The following is an 18,773-nucleotide window of genomic DNA, read 5'->3' as shown; positions in this document are numbered from 1 at the left end:
ACCAACTATTGTGAGAAACTTGTGGAAAGATATCCAAAACGTTTGACTCAAGTCATACTAATGAAATGTATGTAAACTTTTGACTTTGCAGAAAGTAAAAAAAAAGAAAAAAAAGCCTTAAAACTGTCATTATTCTGGCAAATATAAATAATTTTGGTTCCTAATAGACCGAAAATGGGAAAGGTTTTTTTCTGATTTCATGTCAGATCATGAGAAAAACCTGCAGATGTGTCTTTTTAGTTAGTGTACATAAACTTCTGGTTTATGATGTTTTATCCCAGCCCATCCTGGAAGCCACGGATTTTTCGGGCAAGCTGCAGCCACGGATTTTTCGGGCAAGCTCCATGTCCTTTGGAATAATTGTTATTCGTTTAGCATGGATGCTGCATAAGTTGGAGTCTTCAAACAGCCGTGCAAGGAAGGCCTCGGCAGACTGCGGAGAGAGGAAATGTATGAGAGTTAAAATATCTGCCATAGACGTGACTGCTAATAATGACATGTCCAGTGTATGTGCAGCAAAAACACTATTTCAGGCCATTATAATAATAATAAGTTGATTTTTATAGCGCCAACAAATTCCATAGCACTTTACAATCAGGTGGGGGCTTGTACAGACAAAAACAAAATAGCACATAGTTCAGCAGATACAGTAGGAATGAGGGCCCTGCTCAAAAACATACAATCCATGGGAAAATAGGGGGGCACAAAAGGTTGAACTGCAGTTTGACACTTGTGAAACGGACGTCGTCTCGATGTACCCCGCTCCAACCTTACCTGCACCCCGTTCCCCGGTGATTTTATGGATCTTCAATAAAGGACACTTGGACATTACTGGTGAGTGCGGCTGCTTCTTTTCTTCTGATGTTGTATGGAACTTTGCTTGTTGCAGCGCACCACTTCATAGTCCTATCCTGAATGCTTCAGTATCATTGTTACTTGAGTGGAGTTTTCAGTAAGCAGGTGGTGCTAAACCTCTACATTGTAACAGGTCTATCTATCCTGCAATTTCCATAAATCCAAGACTTTTCTTTTTTGTGCTACAGTTTCACGGTTGAGTGTCTAGTGGTTATATTACAAAGCTTTCCATATACACTGTTATTTTGGATTTATGCAAAGGTTGTTGAAATTACCATTTCAGAACAGATTTTATTTGTTGCGGTTATGACTCTTGAAAGAAAAGGAGGGGCAATATAACTTTTTTTATTTTTCCTTCAACATAGCCATAGGAAGGCTTCTTTTTATGTGGGACGGGTTATAATTTTGAATGACACCATTCACTCTACCATTTATTGTACTGAAGAAAAAAAAATCCAAGAAATAAAATTATGAAAATAAAAATCTGCCATTTTTTTAACTCTACAGTTATAATGGCCGGCTACATGAGTCAATGTGTCAGTGCGATTACTAGAATACCAAATTTGTATTTTTATTGTTTTTTTAACCCAAGTTGCAGGAAACCTTCAAGGGAACCCGTTATGTGGAAAGAAGGGAATTTTGTACTTACCGTAAATTCCTTTTCTTCTAGCTCTTATTGGGAGACCCAGACAATTGGGTGTATAGCTACTGCCTCCGGAGGTCACACAAAGTATTACACTAAAAAGTGTAAGGCCCCTCCCCTTCTGGCTATACACCCCCCGTGGGATCACGGGCTTACTCAGTTTTAGTGCCAAAGCAAGAAGGAGGAAAGCCAATAACTGGTTTAAACAAATTCACTCCGAATAACATCGGAGAACTGCAAACCGTTCAACATGAATAACATGTGTACCCGCAACAAACCAAGAATCCCGAAGGACAACAGGGCGGGTGCTGGGTCTCCCAATAAGAGCTAGAAGAAAAGGAATTTACGGTAAGTACAAAATTCCCTTCTTCTTCAGCGCTCTATTGGGAGACCCAGACAATTGGGACGTTCAAAAGCTGTCCCTGGGTGGGTAAATAAATACCTCTTGATAGGGCTGCAAGACAGCGCTCCCCTACGGGGAGGCCACTGCCGCCTGCAGTACTCTTCTACCTAGGCCGGCATCCGCCGAAGCATAGGTATGCACCTGATAATGTTTGGTGAAAATGTGCAGACTCGACCAGGTAGCTGCCTGGCACACCTGTTGAGCCGTAGCCTGGTGGCGTAATGCCCAGGACACACCCACGGCTCTGGTTGAATGGGCCTTCAGCCCTGATGGAACCGGAAGCTCAGCAGAACGGTAGGCTTCAAGAATTGGTTCTTTGAGCCATCGAGCCATGTTGGCTTTAGAAGCCTGCAATCCCTTGCGCGTACCAGCGACAAGGACAAACAGTGCATCAGATCGGCGCATAGGCGCCGTGCGGGAAAAGTAGATTCTGAGTCCTCTGACCAGATCTAACAAATGTAAACCCGTTTCAAACCGGTGAGTCGGATGAGGACAAAATGAAGGTAATGATATATCCTGATTAAGCTGAAACGCGGATACTACCTTAGGGAGAAACTCCTGAATGGAGCGCAACACTACCTAGTCCTGGTGAAACACCAGGAAGGGAGCCTGATATGACAGAGCTGCCAGCTCATACACTCGCCGAAGAAACGTGATCGCCCTAGAAAAGCCACTTTCTGTGACAGGCGAGAAAGGGGAAACTCCCATCAGAGGCTCGAAAGGCGGCTTCTGGAGAGCAACGAGTACCTCGTTCAGATCCCATGGATCTAACGGCCGCTCGTACGGGGGCACAATATGACACTCCCTGTAGCAACGTGCGCACGTTAGGAAGACGTGCTAGACGCTTCTGAAACAACACGGATAGTGCCGAGACTTGCCCTTAAAGGGAACCGAGCGACCAACCGTTTTCCCGACCAGAGTGCAGGAGGGCAGGCAAAGTAGGCAAAGCCGATGGCCAGGGATACACTCCCTGAGCAAAACACCAAGATAAGAATATCTTCCACGAGTTGTGGAATATCTTGGCAAACCGCGGCTGGCGAGCCCGTCTCATTGTGACCCTGACGTAATGCTCACAGTCGACTGACGGTGAGATGCCACAGATCTCGGTACCACAACCTCCTCGGCCAGTCTGGGGCGACGAGAATAGTGCGGCAGCAATCGGAAGCTGGAACTGCGACCAATCTTGAGCCAAGGCGCCTGTCGCCAGAGCTCCCGCCATGAAAATCGAGACCTTGTAGTTGCCGAGACGCCATGATGTCGACGTCCGTCCTCATCCCGCGGCTACCGATTTCTTGAAGCCAAACGGGAGCAGGTCCCATTCCCCTGCGTCCACGTCCTCGCGACTGAGGAAGACTTGCTTCCTAGTGTTGTACGTCCGGAATGTGTACGCCACCGCTGTGGATAGTCCGACTGAATTCGGTTCTGATTGCATACCAGCCACTGCAGGAAAGCTTGCAGTGCAAGATACACTGCCCAGAGCTCTAGACCACTGAGTTGAAGAGTGGACTCCTCTGAAGACGGTCTTTGACCGTCTGTGAAAGGGGGACGTTACTGTGTAGGAACATCGACTTCCTTCCCCTTAGCGAAGAATCTTCTAATGATGCGGACGCAGATGAAACTGCGTGAAAAGGCTCGCCTCTGGATGAGGCGCCTCCTTGAAGGAGAGACTGCACCCTCGTCTGTAGTGAACGCTGTTTGTCCAGCGGAATTCACTATCACTGAGAGAGTGTGAAAACTCTATGCCAAGATATGCCAGCGATTGGGTTCAACTTAGAAGAAGTCAAAGACCTCCCCGAAACTCTGGGAAGGGTCCAGCGCCATGTTCAGGTTGTGTTGGCATGCTTCTAAAAGAGAGTGCCTTGACAAGTAGATTGTCCAAGAAAGGGATCACAGAGTGACCGTAAGAGCGCGGGACTGCTCCCACTGCTGCCATGAACTTGGTGAAAAACCCGTGGGGCTGTCGCCAGCCGAAGGGTAGGGCTACAAAACGAAATATGCCCGTAGCCAACGCCGGTGCCTTGGAGCAATCGGCACGTGGAGATAAGCATCCTAATGTCTATGGATGTTAGGAAAAACTCTTTGAGACAGTGAGGCAATGACGGAGCGGAGTGATTCCCTCCGGAACCGCCTGGTTGTCACGTGCTTGTTAAGCAGTTTAAATTCCAGAACGGGACGGAAGGAGCCGTCCTATCTTGGCACCACGACCAGGTCGAAGCAAAAGGCGTAACTGGTTCCTGAAGAGGAACAGGGATTACCACTCGTCCTGCCTGCAGAAGAGCCTCGGCTCGGTCGGAGAGGTAGTTTGAGACAAACTGACTCTCTCTCACCGGCCTTTGACCTGTGGTAGGTAAATGTCGCTAAAGCGGGGGAGTCTGCTCCCCGCGGTTGCGGAGTGAGAAGGCTGAAAATTATGAGAAAAAAACGCTTTGGTAGCGATTCCTCCGGCTGCCTTCCCCGGGCGTACTTGAGCCTGCTAGGAATCTATGCCCTTCTGGGCCTTTTGAGTCGTTTTGGACAGTTGAATGAATTCATTCAACCCTTACCAACAGACTATCACTAGATAAAGGCAACCTGGTTAAGCACTTTGTTGGAAGAAGCATCTGATCCAATCTGTTAACCACTAGGCTCTGCGTAAAAAATACGGAGATGGCCGATGCCACCGCCGTCCGGCTCGTAGAGTCTCGGACAGCCTTAACAGCATGGTTCGCCATGCGGCGATTGCGAGATTACAGACGCTGCTGAGACCGAGATGTACCGGTGACAGCGTCCCTCTGCGCAACACTATCTGAAATAGCTTGGAGTGCCTTCACGGCTGCGACTGCCGGAGCAACCGACCTGCCGATAGCTTCATAGACAGATTGCGGCCAGAACCTATCTATCTGTCAATGGCATTTTGACGTGAAGCCCCATCCACCACTACAACTATAGATCCAGCTGCAAGCCTGGAGATCGGGAGATCCACATTTGGACCTGGGCTAGCGCTTGTCCAATCAGGGAGGAGAGTGTCTCATTAATACGGTCGGAGAACGCTTATCGTGAAAAGCGTTGCGTTTCTGGACTGCATCTCTAGGATCAGAGGGCCAGACGAGTACGCAATTGCTTGCGATATTAGAAAAGAGATCTCCCCTGCTGTGAAGCTGACTCTTTCACTGATGGAGTCGAGGGCTATTCCCAGCGAGCCTGCTTAGGCCCTCTTGAACTGACGTCCGTGTCGGAGCCTGCCCCCTGGGACGCGTGAAAACCACCCTGGAGCCTTGAGCTGCTCCTCAAATCATGGTGGCCAGGGGCATTGCAACTATATTGCCCAAGGTCTGCGTGGGCTGCCAGACTGTAAGATGTCAGCCATAGTCACAGCCAATATAACAGCGGAAAGAAACTGCAATTTCGTCCCTGTCTCTGGACAGGAAGCACAGGTGGTTCTTTTAACCACATATAGCCGAAAACCCCGGTCAAGCAATTGCCCGCACTGGGGTCCTAGACTCGTATTACATGCAGTACAAGCAACATATAAAGTCCTCATTGGCCTTTTCTTTTTCTGCTGTTGTTGTCTAGCTATCTAAGTGCATAGCCTAGGATAGCGACCGTACAGTAAATAATCATACAAGCATGAAGTACAAATAAACACTTCAGCTCATGTAGTACACGCAGCATTGAAAACTTGTGGCTTGGCACATTAGCTCTTCTGCTGCTGTTGTCTATTTATCCAGGAGCTTGAGACAAGGATAGCGACATACAGTGAATGTATAGCATTCAAGCACGAAGTACAAGTAAACACTTCAGCACCTGTAGTACCCGCAGCATTGAAAACTTGTGGCTTGGCACATTAGCTCTTCTGCTGCTATTGTCTATATATCTAGGAGTATGAGACAAGGATAGCGACATACAGTGAATGTATAGCATACAAGCCTGAAGTACAAGTAAACACTTCAGCACATGTAGTACACGCAGCATTGAAACTTGTGGCTTAGCACATTAGGCCTTCTGCTGCTATTGTCTATATATCTAGGAGTATGAGACAAGGATAGCGACATACAGTGAATGTATCGCATACAAACATGACAGTAAACACTGCCAGCACATGCAAATGCAGCAGCCTTGCAAGCTGGTGCCTTGGCACCACTGCTCTACTGCTGCTGTTGTCTAGTTAACTAGGAGCATGAGGCAAGGATAGCGACATACAGGAAATGTATAGCAGACAAGCATGACAGAAAAACACTGCAGTACAAGCAAATCAAGCAGCATTGAGAGCCTGTGCCTTGGCAGCCTTGCCTTACTGCTGCTATTGTCTGTTTAACTAGGTGCATTAGCCAAGAAAAACGACATATAGTGCATGTATAGCATGACAATAAACCCAATTGCAGCACCTGCAAACGAAGCGGCAATGAAAGCTTGTGCCTTGGCACTTTGCTGTTGCCAAATCTGCCAACAAACACTGCAGACTAATCATTGAACACTTGTCTAGCCATCTAGGAGAGTATGCCCAGAATAGCGACAGTACAGTGCTGCATCGCATATCCGCACACAGTTCAAAAGCCCACTTCAGTATTAGTGGGACCAGTACTGCCTATCGCCCGCCCAGCGCGAGTATGAGGTCGCTCAAAAACCTGTGCCTGGTTCCGTTCTCCCAGAGTGGAAACCATAATGGCTGCCGGCTTCTCTTCCACGTCCTGTGCAGAGGGGCGGGCCGTGGGCGAGCCCCAGCCAAGAGCGGGAACCCGGCATCTCACTGTGTTCAGTGAGAGGGGGCTGGAGAATGCAAAGCAGACTCCAGCTCCCTGCGCTGAGATCTGTACAGCGTCCCGCCCCTCCTCTGACTGGCAGGGCTGGGGGCGGGAACGAAGCGGTGCCAGGCCTCAGAAGCCGGGGACTAAAGTTACAGGCGCCCCCGCCGTAAAAGCGCGGTCGGCGCCAAGTCCCCGGCGCACTACAAGTCACATCAGCGCCGCCGCCGTATGAGCGGTCGGCGCAAGTTCCTAAACATGACCCGTCGCTCAGCCATGGCTGCAGCAACATAAGCCCATCACTAATGTCCCCGGCGCACTATAACGCCCAGCAAGCCCGGAGCGTGCTGTGCTTGCCGGAGACACCGAGTACCTGACCGATGCAGGGCCTTGTCCCTGATAGTACTCGTGCTCCACATCCATCAGGTTCTTCTGGGTCTGTGGATGGAGCCCGGCCTCCGGGCTTGGAGGCCGACAGATCCCACTTCCACAGGGCCCTCCAAGGGGATGTGGAAGGAAAACAGCATGTGGGGCTCCGGCCTCTGTACCAGCAATAGGTACCTCAACCTTGCAACACCATCTGGTGAGAAGGGAGCATGCTGGGGACACTATATGTGTCCTCTTTTCTTCCATCCGAGATAGTCAGCAGCTACTGCTGACTATACAATGTGGAGCTATGCGTGGATGTATGACCTCCTTCGCACACAAAGCTAAAACTGAGTAAGCCCGTGATCCCACGGGGGGTGTATAGCCAGAAGGGGAGGGGCCTTACACTTTTTAGTGTAATACTTTGTGTGACCTCCGGAGGCAGTAGCTATACACCCAATTGTCTGGGTCTCCCAATAGAGCGCTGAAGAAAAGCCATTACTCTGCAGATCTGGGGTAAATCTGCAGGATAATAGCACTTGGATCCTGAACATTGGACTTCAATCCTCACAGCAGCGTTCAGGTTTCATTCACAAGGGTGGCGCCGCTGCGGCTTCAGCCTCCGTTCCGTGTATGGAGACTGTAACTGTGTTCCCTGACTGCCAGTTCCAATGATGAGCAGTTGTCAGCCAGTGCGGAGGGGCGGGTGGTGGGAAACAGTTGCCTCTCAGGAAACAGAACAGTGACTGCCAGTCCCCCCATCCTCCCCCGTGACTGAAGTTAATTTCCTCCTGGCCTCAAGTTAGATGTGAAAGCGCGTGGCAGGTACCACGCGCTATTAACCTGTAGATTAACCCCATATAAGCAAGTCAATAGCATTTTATTTCACGTGACAGGTTCCCTTTAACCCCTTCACGACCTTGGACGGATGGATCCGTCATGGTGCCCTGGTACTTAAAGGCCCATGACGGATCTATCCGTCATGGCGAAATCGCAGCACCAGAGCCCCGGTGACTGCGATCGGTTCACACAAACCGCAGATTCGAGAAGGAGGGGACCTGTGCCTGACCTCAGAAGGGGTGGTGCCTCCTCCCCGGACCTACGGAGGCTGTGATTGGCTGACGAACGCCACTCAGTTAATCACAGCCACTGTAATGTTTCAACCATTGAAAGTGGCTGAAACATTGAAATCCATCCCTGATCAGTGCAGCTGTAGCCCTGACCATTGGCTGGAGTTGGGAGACCTCAGCTGGATCACCCTCCCCCTGCTCCAGCAGCTCTGATTGGAGAGACCGGCCTTGTGACCGATCTCTCCAATCACTGTGGACCTGTTGCCGGTGACCGCCCCCCTCAGCTTCACTTCTCGGCCCTGAGCACGCCATTACAGTGAGTGTATACAGTGCAATGGCAGGGCGACAAGCTCCGGTCCCATGCTGTTATGTGACCAGAGCATGGGACCCGGAAGTTGCTGCGCTGCCATTGTACTGTATCAAACCGGCAAAAGCCTCCCGATCCCGCCACCGCCCTCCTCCATCTGCCACTCCTCTCCCCGATCTGCTGCCCGCACCCCCACCTGTCACCCCCGTGATGTGTGCTCCCTCACCTGTCACCCCCCATGATGTGTGCTCCCTCACCTGTCACCCCCGTGATCTGCTGTCCGCTCTCCCCCCACCTCTCACCCCCATGATCTGTGCTCCCTCACCTGTCACCCCCGTGATCTGTGCTCCCTCACCTATCACCCCCGTGATCTGTGCTCCGTCACCTGTCACTCCCGTGATCTACTGTCCGCTCTCACCCCCATGATCTGTGCTCCCTCACCTGTCACCCCCCGTGATCTGTGCTCCCTCACCTGTCACCCCCGTGATCTGTGCTCCCTCACCTATCACCCCCGTGATCTGTGCTCCGTCACCTGTCACTCCCGTGATCTACTGTCCGCTCTCACCCCCATGATCTGTGCTCCCTCACCTGTCACCCCCCGTGATCTGTGCTCCCTCACCTATCACCCCCATGATCTGTGCTCCCTCACCTGTCATCCCCGTGATCTGCGCTCCCTCCCCCACCTCTCACCCTCCCCGATCTGCTGCCTCCTTCATCTCCTGTGATCCTGCTGCCTAGATCCATCCTGTAAGGTAACTATCCTCAATCTCACCTCCCACTCCCCAATTTTGTTGTAAAAATGAGAAATTGCTCATAAACTTTGAACCCCTATAACTTCCTCAAATTTTTTTTTTTCCCCCCCAAAATTGTTCTGATGTAAAGTAGACATGTGGGAAGAAGGGAATTTTGTTACTTACCGTAAATTCCTTTTCTTCTAGCTCTTATTGGGAGACCCAGACGATTGGGGTATAGCTACTGCCCTCTGGAGGCCACACAAAGCACTACATTAAAAGTGCAAGGCCCCTCCCCCTCTGGCTATACCCCCCCCGTGGTATCACGGGTTCTCCAGTTTTAGTGCCAAAGCAAGAAGGAGGAAGCCAATAACTGGTTTAAACAAATTAACTCCGAATAACATCGGAGAACTGAAAAACCGTTCAACATGAACAACATGTGTACCCGCAAACAACAAAAAAACATCCCGAAGGACAACAGGGCGGGTGCTGGGTCTCCCAATAAGAGCTAGAAGAAAAGGAATTTACGGTAAGTAACAAAATTCCCTTCTTCTTCAGCGCTCTATTGGGAGACCCAGACGATTGGGACGTCCAAAAGCTGTCCCTGGGTGGGTAAATAAATACCTCATGTTAGAGCTGCAAAACAGCCCTCCCCTACGGGGGTGTCACTGCCGCCTGCAGGACTCTTCTACCTAAGCTGGCATCCGCCGAAGCATAGGTATGCACCTGATAATGCTTGGTGAAAGTGTGCAGACTGGACCAGGTAGCCGCCTGGCACACCTGTTGAGCCGAAGCCTGGTGACGTAAAGCCCAGGACGCACCCACGGCTCTGGTGGAGTGGGCTTTTAGCCCTGAAGGAACCGGAAGCCCCGCAGAACGGTAGGCCTCTAGAATTGGTTCTTTGATCCATCGAGCCAGGGTGGCTTTAGAAGCCTGCAACCCCTTGCGCGGACCAGCGACAAGGACGAAAAGTGCATCGGCACGGCGTATGGGCGCCGTGCGGGAAATGTAGATTCTGAGTGCTCTCACCAGATCTAGCAAACGTAAGGCCTTTTCATACCGGTGAACCGGATGAGGGCAAAAAGAAGGCAAGGATATATCCTGATTAAGATGAAAAGAGGATACGACCTTAGGAAGAAACTCCGGAATGGGGCGCAGCACAACCTTGTCCTGGTGGAACACCAGGAAGGGAGCCTTAGATGACAGAGCTGCTAGCTCAGACACTCGCCGAAGCGATGTGATCGCAACAAGAAACGCCACTTTCTGCGACAGCCGAGAAAAGGAAACTTCCTTCAGAGGCTCGAAGGGCGGCTTCTGGAGAGCAACTAGTACTCTGTTCAGATCCCATGGATCTAACGGTCGCTTGTACGGGGGCACAATATGACAGACCCCCTGCAGGAACGTGCGCACCTTAGGAAGACGTGCTAGACGCTTCTGAAAAAACACGGATAGTGCCGAAACTTGCCCTTTAAGGGAGCTGAGCGACAAGCCCTTTTCTAACCCCGATTGCAGGAAGGAAAGAAACTTGGGCAATGCAAATGGCCAGGGAGACACTCCCTGAGCAGAGCACCAGGACAAGAAAATCTTCCACGTTCTGTGGTAGATCTTAGCCGAATTCGACTTTCTAGCTTGTCTCATGGTGGCAACGACTCCCTGAGATAATCCAGCAGATGCTAGGATCCAGGACTCAATGGCCACACAGTCAGGTTCAGGGCCGCAGAATTCTGATGGAAAAACGGCCCTTGGGACAGTAAGTCTGGTCGGTCTGGCAGTGACCACGGTCGACCGATCGTGAGATGCCACAGATCCGGATACCACGACCTCCTCGGCCAGTCTGGAGCGACGAGTATGACGCGGCTGCACTCGGATCTGATCTTGCGTAGCACTCTGGGCAAGAGCGCCAGAGGCGGAAACACGTATGGGAGCTGAAACTGCGACCAATCTTGAACCAAGGCGTCTGCCGCCAGAGCTCTTTGATCGCGCGACCTCGCCATGAATGCCGGGACCTTGTTGTTGTGCCGGGATGCCATTAGGTCGACGTCCGGCACTCCCCAGCGGCGACAGATTTCCTGAAACACGTCCGGGTGAAGGGACCATTCCCCTGCGTCCATGCCCTGGCGACTGAGGAAGTCTGCTTCCCAGTTTTCTACGCCTGGGATGTGAACCGCGGATATGGTGGATGCTCTGTCCTCCACCCACATTAGAATGCGCCGGACTTCTTGGAAGGCTTGCCGACTGCGCGTCCCTCCTTGGTGGTTGATGTATGCCACCGCTGTGGAGTTGTCCGATTGGATTCGGATCTGCTTTCCTTCCAGCCACTGTTGGAAGGCCAGTAGAGCAAGATACACTGCTCTGATCTCCAGAACATTGATCTGAAGGGTGGACTCCTGCGGAGTCCACGTCCCCTGAGCCCTGTGGTGGAGAAATACTGCTCCCCACCCTGACAGACTCGCATCTGTCGTGACAACTGCCCAGGATGGGGGCAGGAAGGATCTTCCCTGAGACAATGAGGTGGGAAGGAGCCACCATTGTAGAGAGTCTTTGGCCATCTGGGAAAGCGAGACTTTCCTGTCCAGGGACGTTGACTTCCCGTCCCATTGGCGGAGAATGTCCCATTGAAGTGGACGCAGATGAAACTGCGCAAAGGGAACTGCTTCCATGGCTGCCACCATCTTCCCTAGGAAATGCATGAGGCGCCGCAAGGGATGCAACTGGCCCTGCAGAAGAGATTGCACCCCTGTCTGTAGTGACCGCTGCTTGTCCAGCGGAAGCTTCACTATCGCTGCTAGAGTATGAAACTCCATGCCAAGATACGTTAGTGACTGAGTCGGTGATAGGATCGACTTTGGAAAGTTGATGATCCATCCGAAAGACTGTAGAGTCTCCAGCGTAGCATTCAGGCTGTGCTGACATGCCTCCTGAGAGGGAGCTTTGACCAATAAGTCGTCTAGGTAAGGGATCACCGAGTGTCCCTGAGAGTGCAAGACTGCTACCACCGCCGCCATGACCTTGGTGAAGACCCGTGGGGCTGTCGCCAGACCAAATGGAAGAGCTACGAACTGAAAATGGTCGTCTCCTATCACAAAACGTAGAAAACGTTGATGTTCTGTAGCAATTGGCACGTGGAGATAAGCATCTTTGATGTCTATTGAGGCAAGGAAGTCTCCTCTGGACATTGAGGCAATGACAGAGCGGAGGGTTTCCATCCGGAACCTCCTGGCGTGCACATGTTTGTTGAGCCGTTTTAGGTCCAGAACAGGACGGAACGAGCCGTCCTTTTTTGGAACCACAAAGAGATTGGAGTAAAACCCTTGCCCTTGTTCCTGAGGAGGGACTGGGATAACCACTCCTTCCGCTTTTAGGGAATCCACCGCCTGCAGCAGAGCATCTGCTCGGTCTGGACGTGGGGAGGTTCTGAAGAACCGAGCTGGAGGACGAGAATTGAACTCGATTCTGTACCCGCGAGACAAAATGTCCGTCACCCACCGGTCTTTGACCTGTGACATCCAAATGCCGGAAAAGCGGGAGAGCCTGCCCCCGACCGGCGATGCGGAGGGGGGGGGCTGGAAGTCATGAGGTAGCCGCTTTGGAAGCGGTACCTCCATTTGCTTTCTTGGGGCGTGTGTGAGTCCGCCACGAATCTGAGTTTCTTTGCGTCCTCTGAGTCCCTTTGGACGAGGTAAATGGTGTCTTGCCCGAACCTCGAAAGGACTGAAACCTCTGCTGCCACTTTTTCTGCTGAGGTTTGGATGTTCTGGGTTGTGGTAAAGAGGAGTCTTTACCCTTGGACTGCTTAATGATGTCAGCCAATGGCTCGCCAAACAGTCTATCTCTAGACAAAGGCAAACTGGTTAAACATTTTTTGGAACCAGCATCTGCTTTCCAGTCCTTTAACCACAAGGCTCTGCGCAAAACTACCGAATTGGCGGACGCCATTGAGGTGCGACTGGTAGATTCTAGGACCGCATTGATAGCGTAAGACGCAAACGCCGACATCTGCGTGGTAAGGTGCGCCACTTGCGGCACTGCTGGATGCATGATAGCATCCACTTTTGCTAAGCCAGCTGAAATAGCCTGGAGTGCCCATACGGCTGCGAATGCCGGAGCAAACGACGCGCCGATAGCTTCATAGACAGATTTTAACCAAAGGTCCATCTGTCTGTCATTGGCATCTTTAAGTGAAGCGCCATCCTCCACTGCAACTATGGATCTAGCTGCAAGTTTGGAAATCGGGGGGTCTACCTTTGGACACTGTGTCCAGCGCTTGACCACCTCAGGGGGGAAAGGGAAACGCGTATCTTTAGATCGTTTAGAGAAACGCCTTTCTGGGTGAGCGTCGTGCTTCTGGATTGATTCTCTGAAGTCAGAGTGATCTAACAAAGCACTCAATTTACGCTTGGGATAAAGGAAACGAAACTTTTCCTGCTCCGCAGCCGCCTCTTCTGCTGAAGGGGCTGGGGGAGAAATATCCAACAGCCTATTGATGGCTGAGATAAGGTCGTTTACCATGGCATCCCCATCCGGGGTATCCAGGTTGAGAGGGGTTCCAGGAGTGGATTCCTGATCACTCTCATCAGACACATCACAGGGAGACTGATTGCGCTGAGACCCTGAGCAGTGTGAAGACGTCGAGGGTCTTTCCCAGCGAGCTCGCTTAGGGAGGCTGGGGCCATCATCTGAGTCATAATCCTCGGCCTGTGAAGCCGGGGACCCCCCTGTGGGCTGGATACATTCCAAGTAAGGGGGACCTGAGGACAGAGGCCTCGCCGTGCCCAGGGACTGAGCCCCATGCATAGATTGCAAGGTTTCAAGGATTTTTGCCATAGATACAGACATGTTATCTGCAAAAACTGCAAAGTCCGTCCCTGTCACCGGGGCAGAACTTACAAGCGTCTCAGCCTGGGTCGCTACCTCTCCCGACTCCGGCTGGCGAAGCAGCACCGGGTCGGAGCATTGCACACAATGGGGGTCATCGGAGCCTGCTGGTAGATTAGCCCCACATGCAGCACACGCAGTATACACAGCCCTTTTTGCCTTGGCCGCCTTGCGTTTTGAGGATGACATGTTGCTGCTTCCACAGAGTGATCTGGGAGATGCAGCCAGAAGCGCACCTCACAGTGCAAGAAATACAATATCTATATATCTGTACCCAGTACACTGATACACAGTGAGGCACTAGAGGGACCAGCACAGAAAAATCGCTTACCGCCCGCTTAAAAAGCGGGTGTGTGGTCGCCAGATAGCCCCTAGTCCAGGTCTCCCAGAGCCTTGCGTCCTTCCTCCAGCCAGGCATGCATGTAATGGCTGCCGGCGTCTCGAGAGAGGAAGGGGGGCGGGCCCTGGGCGTTCCTGGCCAAGAGCGGGAAGCCTGCTTCCCTCTGTGCATAGTGTGAGGGCTGGAGCATGTAAATCAGGCTCCAGCCCTCGTCGCTGCTAGCGAACAGCGTCTCTCCCCTACCCTGAATGACAGGGTGGGGGCGGGAACGAAACGGAGCTGCCGGCGTCCTAGGCCCAAAAAGCCGGGGACTAAATTTATAACCGCCGCCGCCGTAAAAGCGCGGACGGCGGATCCCCGGCGCACCACAAGTCACAGCAGCGCCGCCCGGTCCAGAGGGGGTCGGCGCTGCGTTCCCAAACACAAACAATCCCCCAGTAATCTGTAGGGACACCAACTCCACGTTGCGGTCCCCGGCGCACTACAACACCCAGCCAGCCCGGAGTGTGTCTGTGCCTGCCGGGGACACAGAGTACCTGTATGATGCAGGGCCTGTCCCTGATCGTACTCCTGCTCCGTCTCCATCAGGTTCTAATGGGTCTGTGGATGGAGCCCGGCGTCAGAGCTGAGAGGCCGGCAGGATCCCACTTCCACAGAGCCCTACCAGGGGATGTGGAAGGAAAACAGCATGTCAGGCTCCAGCCCTGTACCAGCAATAGGTACCTCAACCTTACAACACCATCCAGGGGTGAGAAGGGAGCATGCTGGGGACACTATATGTGTCCTCTTTTCTTCCATCCGAAACAGTCAGCAGCTACTGCTGACTAAAATCTGTGGAGCTATGCATGGAATGTCTGACCTCCTTCGCACACAAAGCTAAAACTGGAGAACCCGTGATACCACGGGGGGGGTATAGCCAGAGGGGGAGGGGCCTTGCACTTTTAATGTAGTGCTTTGTGTGGCCTCCAGAGGGCAGTAGCTATACCCCAATCGTCTGGGTCTCCCAATAGAGCGCTGAAGAAATGTTATTTATTAATTATTTTGTGTCATATATCTAGTTAGTTTTAGAGCATAAAAATTAAAAGTTTGAAAATTACAACATTTTTGCGGAATTAGTTTTTTTTCACAAAGAAACACAAAACATATCGGCCTAAATTTACCACTAACATGAAGCCCAATATGTCACGAAAAAACAATCTCAGAATCACCGGGATCCGTTGAAGCGTTCCAGTTATAACCTCATAAAGTGACACGGGTCAAAATTGCAAAAAGTGGCCGGGTCTTTAGGGTCAAAATAGGCTGGGGGCTGAAGGGGTTAAAAGAAAAAAAAAGAAAGAAGGGAATTTTGTTACTTACCGTAAATTCCTTTTTTTCTAGCTCCTATTGGGAGACCCAGACAATTGGGTGTATAGCTACTGCCTCCGGAGGCCACACAAAGCATTACACTAAAAAGTGTAAGGCCCCTCCCCTTCTGGCTATACACCCCCCGTGGGATCACGGGCTGCTCAGTTTTAGTGCTAAAGCAAGAAGGAGGAAAGCCAATAACTGGTTTAAACAAATTCACTCCGAGTAACATCGGAGAACTGAAAACCGTTCAACATGAACAACATGTGTACCCGAAAAAACCAAAAATCCCGAAGGACAACAGGGCGGGTGCTGGGTCTCCCAATAGGAGCTAGAAGAAAAGGAATTTACGGTAAGTAACAAAATTCCCTTCTTCTTCGGCGCTCCATTGGGAGACCCAGACAATTGGGACGTCCAAAAGCAGTCCCTGGGTGGGTAAAGAAATACCTCATATTAGAGCTGCAAAGACAGCCCTCCCCTACGGGGAGGCAACTGCCGCCTGCAGGACTCTTCTACCTAGGCTGGCGTCCGCCGAAGCATAGGTATGCACCTGATAATGTTTGGTGAAAGTGTGCAGACTCGACCAGGTAGCTGCCTGGCACACCTGTTGAGCCGTAGCCTGGTGTCGTAATGCCCAGGACGCACCCACGGCTCTGGTTGAGTGGGCCTTTAGCCCTGAAGGAACCGGAAGCCCAGCAGAACGGTAGGCTTCAAGAATTGGTTCTTTGATCCATCGAGCCAGGGTGGCTTTGGAAGCCTGCGACCCTTTGCGCTTACCAGCGACAAGGACAAAGAGTGCATCGCAGCGGCGCAGGGGCGCCGTGCGGGAAATGTAGATTCTGAGTGCTCTCACCAGATCTAACAAATGTAAATCCTTCTCATACCGATGAACTGCATGAGGACAAAAGGAAGGCAAGGAGATATCCTGATTTAGATGAAAAGAGGATACCACCTTAGGGAGAAACTCCTGAATGGGGCGCAGCACTACCTTGTCCTGGTGGAAGACCAGGAAAGGAGCCTTGGATGACAGCGCTGCTAGCTCAGACACTCTCCGAAGAGATGTGATCGCTACCAGAAAAGCCACTTTCTGAGATAGTCGAGAAAGTGAAACATCCCTCAGAGGCTCGAAGGGCGGCTTCTGGAGGGCAACTAGTACCCTGTTCAGATCCCATGGATCTAACGGCCGCTTGTACGGGGGTACGATATGACAAACCCCCTGCAGGAACGTGCGCACCTTAGAAAGTCGTGCTAGACGCTTCTGAAAAAAGACGGATAGCGCCGAGACTTGCCCTTTAAGGGAGCCGAGCGACAAACCTTTTTCTAACCCAGATTGCAGGAAAGAAAGAAAAGTAGGCAATGCAAATGGCCAGGGAGACACTCCCTGAGTCGAGCACCAGGATAAGAATATCTTCCACGTTCTGTGGTAGATCTTAGCCGACGTGGGCTTCCTAGCCTGTCTCATGGTGGCAACGACCCCTTGGGATAATCCTGAAGACGCTAGGATCCAGGACTCAATGGCCACACAGTCAGGTTCAGGGCCGCAGAATTCCGATGGAAAAACGGCCCTTGGGACAGTAAGTCTGGTCGGTCTGGTAGTGCCCACGGTTGGCCGACCGTGAGATGCCACAGATCCGGGTACCACGACCTCCTCGGCCAGTCTGGGGCGACGAGTATGACGCGGCTGCAATCGGATCTGATCTTGCGTAGCACTCTGGGCAAGAGTGCCAGAGGTGGAAACACATAAGGGAGCCGGAACTGCGACCAATCTTGCACCAAGGCGTCTACCGCCAGAGCTCTTTGATCGCGAGACCGCGCCATGAAGGTCGGGACCTTGTTGTTGTGCCGAGACGCCATTAAGTCGACGTCCGGCACCCCCCAGCGGCAACAGATTTCCTGAAACACGTCCGGGTGAAGGGACCACTCCCCTGCGTCCATACCCTGGCGACTGAGGAAGTCTGCTTCCCAGTTTTCCACGCCCGGGATGTGAACCGCGGATATGGTGGATGCTCTGCCCTCCACCCACATCAGAATCCGCCAGACTTCCTGGAAGGCTTGCCGACTGCGTGTCCCTCCTTGGTGGTTGATGTATGCCACCGCTGTGGAGTTGTCCGACTGAATTCGGATCTGCTTTCCTTCCAGCCACTGTTGGAAGGCTAGTAGGGCCAGATACACTGCCCTGATTTCCAGAACATTGATCTGAAGGGTGGACTCCTGCTGAGTCCACGTACCCTGAGCCCTGTGGTGGAGAAAAACTGCTCCCCACCCTGACAGACTCGCGTCCGTCGTGACCACTGCCCAGGATGGGGGTAGGAAGGATCTTCCCTGTGATAAAGAGGTGGGAAGAAGCCACCACTGCAACGAGTCCTTGGTCGTCTGGGAAAGGGAGACTTCCCTGTCCAGGGATGTTGACTTCCCGTCCCATTGGCGGAGAATGTCCCACTGAAGTGGGCGCAGATGAAACTGCGCAAACGGGACTGCCTCCATTGCTGCCACCATCTTCCCTAGGAAGTGCATGAGGCGCCTTAAGGGGTGCGACTGACCTTGAAGGAGAGACTGCACCCCTGTCTGTAGTGACCGCTGCTTGTCCAGCGGAAGCTTCACTATCGCTGAGAGAGTATGAAACTCCATGCCAAGATACGTTAGTGATTGGGTCGGTGACAGATTGGACTTTGAAAAGTTGATGATCCACCCGAAAGTCTGGAGAGTCTCCAGCGCAACATTCAGGCTGAGTTGGCATGCCTCTTGAGAGGGTGCTTTGACAAGCAGATCGTCTAAGTACGGGATCACCGAGTGTCCCTGAGAGTGCAAGATTGCTACCACTGCCGCCATGACCTTGGTGAAAACCCGTGGGGCTGTCGCCAGACCAAATGGCAGAGCTACGAATTGAAGATGGTCGTCTCCTATCACGAAACGTAGAAAGCGTTGGTGCTCTGTAGCAATTGGCACGTGGAGATAAGCATCTTTGATGTCTATTGATGCAAGGAAATCTCCTTGAGACATTGAGGCAATGACGGAGCGGAGGGATTCCATCCGGAACCGCCTGGCGTTCACATGCTTGTTGAGCAGTTTTAGGTCCAGAACAGGACGGAATGAGCCGTCCTTTTTTGGCACCACAAAG

The 18,773-nt window shown here is 51.9% G+C and overlaps 1 protein-coding gene across 1 annotated transcript in view; it reads right to left on the bottom strand.

Moving 5' to 3' along the window:
* Window positions 1-262: 262 nt before the first annotated feature.
* Window positions 263-18,773, bottom strand: part of LOC142251856 (uncharacterized) — an 82,429-nt gene continuing 63,918 nt past the window's right edge. Inside the window, exon 7 of the mRNA XM_075324904.1 lies at window positions 263-433. Coding sequence (XP_075181019.1) covers window positions 263-433 — 171 coding nt within the window. The remainder of the gene's footprint in view (window positions 434-18,773) is intronic.

This window comes from Anomaloglossus baeobatrachus, chromosome 9, assembly GCF_048569485.1.
Source record: "Anomaloglossus baeobatrachus isolate aAnoBae1 chromosome 9, aAnoBae1.hap1, whole genome shotgun sequence".
Lineage (NCBI taxonomy): Eukaryota > Metazoa > Chordata > Amphibia > Anura > Aromobatidae > Anomaloglossus > Anomaloglossus baeobatrachus.
The sequence above is the reverse complement of the archived record's forward strand: the minus strand, read 5'-3'. Positions and strand labels throughout refer to the sequence as shown.